Genomic DNA, 12309 nt, shown 5'->3' on the forward strand with positions numbered 1-12309 from the left:
AACAACTTGAATATCTCCTCCTAGTAACTTCCATTTCCTTCTGGTATCATAATATTTTTAAGTCTTAAAGCATCCACAATAAGGTACTTCATCTCATTTCCCTTCACATTTACAAAGTAGTGTTAGTTGCGCTATAGTACCATATAACTAATATTTCCAAGCCTTGGCTATTTTCCCCCATCTTTCAGGGTATAAAATGGCCATCATTAATTGCAATACATTATCAGTTTTTTCCAGGTAAGGGGATCACCCCCAAACTTAATCTGATTACCCAGAATATGTCCAAATGGTGAACATTGGATAACACCACCTTTTCCTTAGGGAACATTACCCATTTTAATTACACAAATACTAGACACAAGTGAAACAATGACACCTTTCCCAACTACCAGACACAAGTAAAACAACAAGACCGTGTATATATGTGCTGAATTTGGAAAATATATTCACAATGTTCCTTTCTTTACAGTGAAATTGTTCCTTTACTGCTAACCAATGCCCTCCTGAAATGCAGAACCAAGAAAGCTACTATTTAATAAAATACCAACTTGAAGATTAATGTTCTAGTCAATAGCTTGGTATTGTCACCTTTAAATTAATTAAAGTAGATTTTTCAGGTTTATGTATGCCTAATTTATTTTGAACATAAAGCAGTACTAAATTGGTCTTCTACAAAGCATGTAAACTCCTAACATGAGAAGATAAGGAAAAGGAAAATACAGATGGTGCTTAAGGCTGTAGGTAATTATATTTTTCTCACAATTTCCAATGCTTTACCTTTTTACCTTTTTTTTTCCCTAACCTTTTTCATGTTTAAAAATGGTGAAAACTTTACATATTATAGTAGAACGTCTTGTAACAGGGTACAGGATAATAGAAAAAGTGTAATTTTAAAATTTGTTCTTGCCTCTGTATGAAGTTGTATCCTGGTCAAATGAAATACCACTGCTATGTTTAAGTTGGTATGGTATAAAATGTGTTTCTATTAAACTGCTTTCTCACCACTACAGAGTAAATGGAAAAATTTAGTTTGGTTGCACCTGCCATAAGAAAAAAGTTGGGAACACTTACTGTTACAAGGTTTACAAATTATCTCCTTTGTTTACTTTAAGTATTTTTTGTCTTTACTTTTTTTTATCAACAGATGGCAATAGTGGTTGGAGATGTCCAGCTTGTCAGAATGCTTCTACGCAAATTCCTAAAACTTACACTTGTTTCTGTGGTGAGTTTCTGGCTTGCTTTTGCAAAGAAAAACAATTTCCTCATTTAGGTTTTGTTGTTTGTTTTTTTTTTTTTAATTTGAATTCCTGTATTGCTGCATGAAGAAGCACACATATGTTTTTTAAAGCATAAAAACCCATAAATACTAAACCATAAGGGATACATATTTTAATATCACTATGTAAAAGTAGTGATTTTTAAACAACAGTGGTAGAACTGGACTGCTATCCTGCAAGCTTTGCTTCTGTAGGACTGAAATAAGCTGCATGTGTATGTCTGTCTTTGTGTCGAGATGCACCAAAATATTACGCAATTCAAATACCCAACTATCTAAACCTATAAACTGATTTAGCAATTTTGTCATTTATGTTGGTTGGGGACATATACATGTTAAATAGGAAATAATATTAAAATTCTTCAGAACTTCGTGTGGGTACATCTTTAATAAAAGGGGTAAATGAAACTTGTACAACATTCACTAAGCTATAAGTATATGACAAAGAGGGAGAAAGGAATCTTACTACTTAATTGCATACATGCAAATAAATTGTGTTTGTGGTTTATGCTTTTGGAATTTGTGTTGATTTTACATAGCATTCACTTCTGTAAGTCAGAGTGCCTGGAAAGTTTTACCACGCTTTCTACAAAACAGAATATTCTGGAATTGAGGCAGTTGGTGAACTTGCCCTGACAAAACCTTATGCTGTAGTAGGTAACAGTTTTATCTAAGGTATCTTACTCTAAATGTCAGTGAGACAATTAAGAACGATGCAGGAAGGGCAGAGTTTTTATATGACAATGTGTGAAATATTGTGAGTATAGAGATAATTAAGTTAGAATGAATGTTTTGATTCCAAATGAAAATTACACTTTTAAGATGGTGTAATCTGTCTTAAATAGGAAAACAGATCTGTTAAATAGGAAAGAAATACTGCCTAGGCTTAAAGGCTGTTACATAGTTTTGGGAGGTCACAATATCACAGAACTCAAGCTAATTACCAACCATTAACCTAACTACCAAGGCCAGTGCTTAAACTGTGTTCCCAAGTACCACACTTGTTATACATCTCTAGGGGTGGTGATACATCCGCCTCCGTGGGCAGCCTGTTCCAGTGCTTAGTTACCCTTTCAGTGAAGAAATTTTTCCCAATATCCAATCTAAACCTCCCCTGGTGCAAGCTGAGGCCATTTCTTCTTGTCCTGCTGCTTCTTACTTGGGAGATGAGACCAGCCCCCACCTCGCTACAACTTCCTTTCAGAAGTTGTAGATCTACAGTAGGAATCTTATGTTGTCCACAGGGTTAGTATTAACAGAGCATCATATTGGAACATAACACTTGGGTCTTCCATGGATAATTTTACAATAATGTCATGGCACTTGGACATCACCGTTTGCTTATGCAAAGCTATTTTCTATGTAATGCAAAGTTTCTATGTGTTGTGTGTGATTAAGTATGGTGGTTTTCACCATTCCATGAAGAAACTAACTTATTCTTCGTATAAATTGTCTGATTTTCAGGATTTTCCTAGGTCTTCCACTCTTTAGTTAAAACTTTAGTTGAATAAATGCTATCTATGGTGTTTATTTGTATTTTCCTAACTTCCTATTTGTAGAATATACAAAGGTGTACTTGGAGACTTCAAATTATATAATTTTGTCACCAAAATTATTTTCTTGGTGTTCTTAATTGTTGCAACTCAAGTTTGTAACTTTGGCTCAATTGCTTTTTTATTAATTTAATTTGTTTCTTGCAGAGAACCAGATGACATTTACATATGCTAATTGTGGCAATTAACTTTAACCCTGATGATCATGTCATGCATTTAGAGCAATGAGATCTGCTAACAGTATGTCAGATTAATTAAATACCGTTTCAGTGCTTACCTGTGATACAGAATATTTGCAGCTAATGTCCTGGTTTTATCTCTTCTTGTTTTGGACTTCTGCTGCATTCATCAAAATACCGACATTTGATTTTAATGTAGAGTCTGCTTCTTTTTAGAGAATTGACTTTAATAATTTGTCAAGTCAATTTGTTCTGTTCTCCATCACCTTACCAGCTACGTCTTATTTTCTGGAAATTATGTTTTTTTGGTTTTGTTTTTTTCTTCTGCACTGAGACAGCAAGAATTTTTTACCTTTTAATTTTCTTATCTGCTATGCAGCGTGACCAACTCTCCGGGGCTTTTAATTTTCATTATTTTATCAGTTTCAGTAGTATCAGCACTGAAAGCTGAGTAAAACATAAAGTATCTTTTGTCATTTTGTTTATTATAGAGGACTACTGCAAATATTGAAAATAAAGCCTTTTCTTTCTGGAGTGACATTTTTCTCAAATTCAAGGCAATAAATATGTTTTTGTCTTCAACGTGGTTTAGGTAAAGTACACAATCCTGAATGGAACAGAAATGAAATCCCACATAGCTGTGGGGAACTTTGTGGAAAGAAGAGACAGTGTTTGGACTGTCCACATCTTTGTAATATGTAAGTAGATGCTATATAAATAATGTAAGTAGATGCAATTTATTAACATTAAAATGATTTAGAGAAATTTTCTGAAGACTGTATTTGGATATTTTCTGACTGTAGGTTATGCTTAGAGGTGTATTTGATTTATAGTTAAGCTGAAGCCTGGAAGAAATGGAGACTATTTGTGTTTGTATGTCTAAAGTGAGTTCATATGAGAGAATGAACAGGGAGTCAGCAACAATAGTTGTAGCAACATTTCTGTCTTTTTTGACAAACTGAACCTGTTGCCTGATGTGGTTTCAAGAACTTTCACTAAAGTGGGGAATCAATAGTAGAAGTAATTTTAAATGTGTATCCAGTGGTCCACCAGAACTTTTACGTGCTGCTTTCCCTCTAATAGTGTTTGTCTTAAAATCTGAGTGCAGTGTAACTTAGTTAAACTGAAGGACTGCTTACTTTTATCCTTTTTCTTTCGCTTGTAAACTGTTGAGGACAAAAGGGCATTATATGTATTTACCTATTTGTTGAGGCCACCAGAATCCCTTATGGACATCTTAAGTAGTATATATAACTTGGATTGATTTATTAGTATAATTCAGTGAGGACAGGCAAATACTATGTAGTTTCAAATGCCCTGCCATTGGCAAGGATACCTCCGACTAAACAAGGTTGCTTAAAGCCCCATTTAAAGGCAAGCTTTTTCAATGTCTTGCTAGCAATGGTTTCTACTCTTGGTACAAAACCAAAAACCAGTCATTCCAACAAACAGATGGTCATCTCACACTTTTTCCAAGGTTTACTAAAACTCTGATCTGTAGTAGAACTTTGCTCCAAACCATTTAATGGAATCATAGAATGGCACAGATTGGAAGGTACCTTAGAGCATCTACTCCAACCTCCCTGCCGTGGGCAGGGACACTTCCCACTAGACTAGGTTGCTCAAAGCTTCATCCAACCTGATCTTGAACACCTCCAAGGAGGGGGAATCCACAGCGTTCTGGGCAATCTGTTTCAGGGTCTTGCCACCCTTGTACTGAAGAACTTCTTCCTAAGATCTAGTCTAAACCTATTGTCCTTCAGTTTAAACCCATTTTCCCTTGTCCTGTCAGTGGACACTCTTGTGAAAGGTCCCTCTCCAGCCTTCCTGTAGGTTCCCTTCAGGTTGCTGGAAGGCAACTTAAGGTCCCCTCATAATCTTCTTCAGGGTGAACAGTCCCAGCTCCCACAGCCTGTCCTTGTAGTAGTGGTGCTTCAGCTCCTGCATCATCTTTGTTGCTCTCCTCTCTACTCATTCCAACAGTACTATGTCCTTCTTATGGTGGGGACACCAGAAATGGACACAATACTTGAGGTGGGATCTCAGAAGTGCAGGGTAAAGAGGGAAGAATCACCTCTCTTCATCTGTTGGCTGTGCTCCTCTTGATGCATCCTAGGTTACAGTTTGCCTTCTGAGCTGCATGAGCACACTGCCAGCTCATGTTTAGCTTCGCATCAATCAAGACCCCCAGGTCCTTCTCTTCAGGGCTACTCTCAACCCACTCTGTTCCCCTTTTGTAATTGTGCCTGGGGTTGGTCCGACCCAGATGCAGGACCTTGCACTTGGACTTGATGAACCTCATGCACTTTGCACTGGCCCATTTCTCAAGCCTGCCAAGGTCTCTCAGGGATGGCATCCTTTCCCTCAAGTGAGTCCACCATGCCACACAGGTTGGTGTCATTAGCAAACGTGCTGAGGGTGCATTCAATGCCTTCGTCACTGACAAAGATGTTAAACAGAACTGCAGTAATCTACTTGTTTCTTGTGTGACTAATTCATTCATTCCCTACAGGAGTGTAGGTGGCTTGTATGTTAAGATAATGCGCTGCACATGGAGTCATGATGGGTTCTTTCTCTGGGACTATAGTAAAGCTAGAGTTAACTGAACAATTTTGTTTGCTTTTTTGATTTATTTTTAAGCCTGTGCCATCCAGGACCTTGCCCTTCGTGCCCAGCCTTTGTGACAAAAACATGTGAATGTGGACAAACAAGGTGAGAATGCTTTTTTTATGCAAAAAAATATTCATATGATAATTTATTACTTTTTTCTTTTTTATAGGTTTTCAGAATTCTACAATTATTTCTGAAAGTTTTAATTAAGTGATCTTAATTTTTCAAAAACAGCTATTTAGGTGGCAGTATTTGTAGTTGAAAGCATTCTGTCTTCAGTAGAAAAATGTCTTGTGAATTTTACTTTATATAGTAAGATCACCTCTTTTTATTCTAGCCATTCCTTGCATTTAAAAGTTAAATAGATATCAATCAACTTAGATTTATTTATTTCCAAAGTTATTGTTTCAAATGTACATTTTAAAGCTATTGTATGACATAAGCTGAAATGGAAAAAGATCATAATTTATTGTTTTGTCCCATTTTTTAAACAGTTTAATTAAAACACAGCTCTTTCTTTTCCTAGACTACTGACTCACTATTGAGGCCCACATCCTTGTCATTATTGTGTTCAGTAGACTTAGAATTGTTTAAGTCTTCAGAAAGATACCTGTAATAGAAATATGTGGTCTTCTGGCACAATGATTATAACCATACATTAAGGTCATCTTACCTTTTTTTTTTTCATTTTGTTGAAAGAAAATTTTGTAGACTCAGTACTGTGATGTGTCCTACCTTAGCGGGGTGGGAGAGAGGAAGCAGTGGTAAAATAGGAGAGTTATATCCTAAAAACTTTCATTAATAAGATATGCTCCCTTTCAAAGATTTTGGCATTTTACTGAAAAAGTGTTTTCTTTTTTAATAAATGTTCTGCAGATATTAAGGTAGCTGACAGGCTATGATATTATTTCTCCACAGTCATTCAGTGCGCTGTGGCCAGTCAACAAAAATTCATTGTTCTAATGTATGTGGAAATACTTTAAACTGTGGTAAGCACAGCTGTACTCAAGTGTGTCATTCAGGAAAATGTTCCCCTTGCCAGTTAACAGTACAGCAAGGTAAGCATTGGAATGCCTTTTGTATATCCACTCTATACTATGAAAACAAGAGGGTGAAAAAAACCAACCAGTACAAAGGGGCTAGCGCTTTAAATTTACTTAACAAAACCAGTTTTTGCTTCTAGAATATTTAAAAAATGGAAAATTCATCAGCACCACTTTGTATTTTAAATAAGAATATAAAAATCACTAGAAAGAATCCTGCCAAGATGATTAGACTGTTGGAGCATGTGCCCTGTGAGGCCAGGCTGGTGTTACTGAGCTTGCTGGAGAAGGCTGAGTGGTGGCCTTTCAGTAGAGGTAATGAAGAAGACAGAGGCAGGTGGTGGAGGATAAGAGACAATGAGCATTTAACTAACTATGAGGAACAGCTGTTTTCCTGGAAACTTGGAGATTTTCAGGAACAGCTGAACAAAACACTAAGTAATGTGGTCTGATCTCACTGCTGATTGCTTTAAGTAAGGGCTTGGAGTACCTGATCCCCCAAGAAGCCTTCTGACTGGAATTGTCCTATAATCCTACTTTATCTTTTACTATAATTCTGAGAGTTGATTAAACAGTGCATGGGAAAGGAATGGAAAGAGGTACAGAGCTGCATATTTCAACAAGCTACTCACAGTTACTGTTAGATTTTTTTAACCTTAGTCTTGAATGGAAATTAAGTTGTCTGAGTATGTGTGCAAGTATACAAATACATTTTTCTCAAACAGTTTATAAAGAAAATTGCAAGTTTATTTTCTCAACTTTTAAGGTGATAATTAAATTGTTACGTATGCTACTTTAGTACGTAGGCTTCTTGTGGAGATAGTATTTAATTCCTTATCCAAACAAAGAAAATAGGAATTTCAGTTTCTGTAGAACTGAGAAACCTCTGTTGCTGAATTGAATCTAAAAAAGAGGAGCTTCATTATTCTTCTAAAAACTGACTGTAACAATTTTTCACATTTTACCTTTTACTGGAGATGTTTTGTGATTGATATTCTCGTGTTGTTTTCTCTGTAATACTGCTTTCTTTCAGTGTGTTACTGTGGAAGCAACATTAAAGAAGTATTGTGTGGGACACAAGAAGAATTCTTTGATGGATTTGGGAATTTCTCATGTCAGAATATATGTGGCAAGTAAGGTCACTATGTGGCAAGTAAGGTCACTATAATGAGGCTTTTAAAAAAGAGAGGTCATTTTATTCACACTCAGTGATCATAATACTCCTAGATAGTTCCCCTTTTTAATTTGGGTTTGGTTTTTATTTCTTTGCTTTTGTTTTTTGTCTAGAAAATTAAATTGTGGGAGGCACAACTGTATGCAAGTATGCCATCCTCAGCCTTGTCAGCTGTGTCCACGACTTCCGCAAGTAGTGTATCGCTGTCCCTGTGGACAGACTCCTCTCAGCAAGTTACTGGAACTGGGATGTGTTGAACGTAAAGTATGCACAGACCCTATCCCATCGTGTGGAAAAACATGTGGCAAACCTCTTTCTTGTGGTAGCTATGGTAATTAAAACTTTCTGCATCAGAGTATTCAGACTATCTCATTGTTTAAAGAAGAAAGAAAATACAGTCTTAAACCATTGCAGGAAATAAATATTTGAGTAGTGATTTGGGGTTTTAAATGAGCCGAGTGTAAAATCCACTGCAGAGTCTGCAGTCTGGCTGTTTGTCCATAACAACACCTTAAGATCAGGAAATAGATTTGTCTAGAAAGCACAAACACTATCTTTTAAAACTTTGTTTACATGCACCTTTTGTGTACTAGTACAGGAACAGAGATGTAGGCATTTCCAGAGACCAGTATGTATTGATGGCTTTTAGAGCTCAAATTGATCTTTGACTTGCATGATGAAAGAACTGGAGCACCTCTCCTATGAAGATAGGATAAAGAAGTTGGGGTAAGAAGAGGAGGCTCTGAGGTGACCTTCCAGCAGCTTTTCAATACCTGAAGGGAGCCTGCAAGAAGGCTGGGGTAGGACTTTTTGCACAGGTCTGTAGCGAGAGGCCAGTGGTTTAAAACCCAGAGGCAATGGTTTAAAACTTGAAGAGGGGAGATTTAGGTGAGACATTAGGAAAAAAATTCTTGCCTGTGAGGGTGGTGAGACACTGGCACAGGTTGCCCAGGGAAGTTGTGGCTACCCCCTCCCTGGAAGTGTTGAAGGCCAGGTTGGATGGGGCTTTGAGAACCTGATCTAGTGGGAGGTGTCCCTGCCCATGGCAGGGGTGTTGAAATGAGATGATATTTAACATCCCTTCCAGCCCTAGCCATTCTGTGATTCTGTGTAGAGACCAGTAGGCTGAGATGTCTCCAGTCCATACTGATTTCCTGCTGCTGCTGTAAGAGGGCAAGAAGTAAAAAATAGCATTCAAAAGTTGTAGGCAGCTCTGCGCAGAAGCGATTTGACACTTCAATGAGTGCATTAGGTAACTAGAGCATTATTAACAACTTAATATTTACTGATCCATTCTCTCAGACCAAGGACAGTAAGTAGAAAGGAAATGAGTAATTCAGCTTTTAGTTGAATTCCTAGTAAAGAAATATGAAGGTATGCATAGTAAATAATTCTTTTGGATTGAAAAGGAAGAAAAAAATTAAAATAATTTTGTATTGCACAAAGTATTTTTAATTTTTTTTTCCCCCACAAGTTAATGTAAAAGTTATTTAACATTTATGGATTTTAAGTGTTAATTGTAGACTTGAAACTCTATAGATTCAACATTAAAAAGGTGAAGATAATGGCAACATTTTGTGCACATTTAACTCAAAATAGTTAATTTGTTTGGAAACCCAGCTGGACTTACGTCCAGCTTAGTATTTTTGAACCGTGAGACTCTTAAAAATGTAAGTTCCAGGTCATAGATTTAATTTTTTTATTAATTGTTATTTTTTCTATTTTCATTTGGTTAGAGTTCATTCATACATGTGAAAGCCTTTGCCACGAAGGAGACTGTAGACCATGTTCTCACACATCAAATGTTTATTGTAGGTGTGGCTTTAAAAAAAAGGTGGGTATATAAAGCTTGACTATGGAAATAGTTAATCTTTGCTTTTTAAAGCTATGGGAAAAAAAGGAGCTGAAGTCGTTGAAAAGAAAGCTAAGAAGTATAAGAGCTTCTGTACCACTTTAGTTGCAAGATCCTCTAATGTGTGCTAACTAGATTATGGTGCTAACATTGACTAATTACTGTGAAGGCAAGTTTTTAAAGTATTTTTGCAGAGTTTACCTGGAATTCTGTTTGGTTTAAATGTATACAAAGTCCTGTATTATCCTGCAGTCTTTATATAACACAAGGAATGTACTTTTACCAAGATTAATGGAGACAGAAGAAAGGTAGCCTAACATAAAAATCTAAGTAAAAGTTTATAGTAATAGCTTGTAGATTTGTTGTAGAATTTTTTTGAGACAAAGTGAGGTTTTTGCTGGTCCCCATCTTTTGTACATTTATATAGTGACTCAGCAAATTCTCAGCAATTGTTATATAATAATCAGTATATGTTTAAACTATGCTACTTTCTGTAATCATAGCTTTCAAATAATTGGCTTGGAGTCTTGATAACTTTTCTGACTTGTTAAATATCATCTGTAAGTAGAGATGACATATATATATATATAAGTCCGTAAGTCCATAGAAATGGCTGAGTCTTTACTTGAGTTTGAAATAGTTTTCTGCATGTTTGATGAAGGTAGTTATGGGTTAGAAGGCTTCAGATTATTTTCCATTTTGGGGCTTGATACAAACTACTGGGTTTTGGCTTTTAGTTAGCTCTGATTAGCTTTTCTGACACCAGAAAGCTGCTTCTTGAAAAAAGCATGAATGAACTACAGTGATACTTTAAATAAGACATGAGAACTGTGATGCTTAGAAATGACAACTCAGAATGTGATGTTGTGATGACTGAAGGCTTAAATGTGGTAGATCAAGAGTTCTATTTTCATACATAACCTTCTATTTTCATGTTGAGGTGATTAACCTAGGTAACAATTCTTTGATAATGGGATTTGACTGAAGTCTTTTTTTGGTTTTAATCGTCAGACTTGCGTTTTTGGGAAAATCGGTCAAAGCACAAATTTATATAATCTGTCAATACTCTCTGGAGGAGTTCATTTGGTTTATTCTGCAATTTTCTCGTTTCTTCAGGCAAACCCATTTCTGTCACAGCATTATCTGCTGAATTTAGTGGAAATAAAAAACTAGGGGATTTTTTTAGTTGCTATTGAATCTGTAAGGTAAAAGTATTGAGTTAAAAGATTTGAGGATTTTTTCCCCCAGCTTTTGTTTCATTTTTGTATACAGAAGTGCTGCACATGTGAAAACTGAGAGTGCTTCTTCTCTCTGTATCATGCAACTAGGTGTTTTCTAGATAATTAAGTTCCAGTTGTTTCCTCTGTTTTAACCTAATGGCTTCCTGTTTCTTTCCTAGGAAGTCCCATGTGCTCTTCTTAAAAATAAAGGTACGTTTTTGTGTGTAAAAATGTTTTGAATATGATACACAGCTCCTTAATTTTGGGTTTGATTGATGAAGTTGGCAAACATCTGATCATTTCTACTTCTTTTATCCATCCTTCTGCCAAGTGCCAAGTTGGCAGTTTCTTGGGAAACATTTGGGAAATTTGGTTTGAAATGAATCCTTTGATTTCTGTCCATATTTTATATAAGGAAATACTTCTTCAGCATTTGGTATGGAAGATTGCAGGCAAGCTGTCTATTTCAATATAAATAGATTTAATGGCACCTACCATAGTCAGTAGGTTGCCCTTCCCTGCCCGCCCAGCATCCTGCATATCTTTGAGTTAACTTGCACAGCTGAGATGCAAAGTAATGCTTCTGCTTTGCTGTGGTTCTTTGGGAAGTACAAGCTTTGAATCTGCCTTACAGTTGTATGCTGCTGATCTTTGCATCTGTGCTTGGCAGAATTCCCTTTTGACAGTTCTTGGGTATCCTGGATGTAGCAGCTCAAAATTCACCTCAGTGAAATGCTGAGGTGAATGACCCCTGTCATACTGAGCTACTTATTTACAAGTATTTAGTCTTTATTTATAAGACAGTAATGTCCTTTTTTCCAAATTTGAGCTTTTGTCTACAAAGACATTGCTCTTCAAAATTCAGAAGTAGTTACTTTTCTAACTGATGAATGGTGATAAAGATGTTCTTTGTTTGGACTAGTTTTATGAGCATATCAACTTTACTTGTATTTAGCTGACTTTCACTGCCTTACCCATTTCAGCAGGCTTAAATTGGGTGTATGTGGTAGTCCATTGTATCAGGATATCTTGTTTGTGCTGTTGTGCAGAATTTATGCTGTGAAGACTAACATGAAATAGATTCATGTTTTCTGTTCCCCAAAATTCTTTTAAACAAGTCTCAAGGAAGCCAAGTGTTTACATAGGGAATTAATGTGGAAGAGCAGGGGTATAAAAGTTTGCTTGCTGATTTCTTGTTAGTCTCTTCTAGGCTATGGTCTGCAACAGCCTTAACACAATATTGTGATAGAAGCTTTTCTTCTTGGCATAAGCAAAGACATAAAAGTTCTGACTGGTTTTGGGACGTTTTTTTTAAATAGCTGCTATTACATTCATGTGTGACAAGCGATGCAACAAAAAGAGATCATGTGGACGACACAAGTGTAATGAAGTTTGCTGTGTG

The 12309-nt window shown here is 36.2% G+C and overlaps 1 protein-coding gene across 4 annotated transcripts in view; it reads left to right on the forward strand.

The window, feature by feature from the left end:
* Positions 1-12309, forward strand: part of NFX1 (nuclear transcription factor, X-box binding 1) — a 64801-nt gene that overhangs the window by 21290 nt on the left and 31202 nt on the right. For all 4 annotated transcript variants that reach the window (XM_071736221.1, XM_071736222.1, XM_071736225.1 and 1 more), the window contains exons 4-12: positions 1145-1222; positions 3601-3706; positions 5649-5720; positions 6537-6676; positions 7695-7794; positions 7949-8166; positions 9572-9669; positions 11087-11117; positions 12227-12309. In XM_071736221.1, coding sequence (XP_071592322.1) covers positions 1145-1222; positions 3601-3706; positions 5649-5720; positions 6537-6676; positions 7695-7794; positions 7949-8166; positions 9572-9669; positions 11087-11117; positions 12227-12309 — 926 coding nt within the window. The remainder of the gene's footprint in view (positions 1-1144; positions 1223-3600; positions 3707-5648; positions 5721-6536; positions 6677-7694; positions 7795-7948; positions 8167-9571; positions 9670-11086; positions 11118-12226) is intronic.

The sequence above is a fragment of the Heliangelus exortis genome, chromosome 2 (genome assembly GCF_036169615.1).
Source record: "Heliangelus exortis chromosome 2, bHelExo1.hap1, whole genome shotgun sequence".
Classification (NCBI taxonomy): Eukaryota; Metazoa; Chordata; class Aves; order Apodiformes; family Trochilidae; genus Heliangelus; species Heliangelus exortis.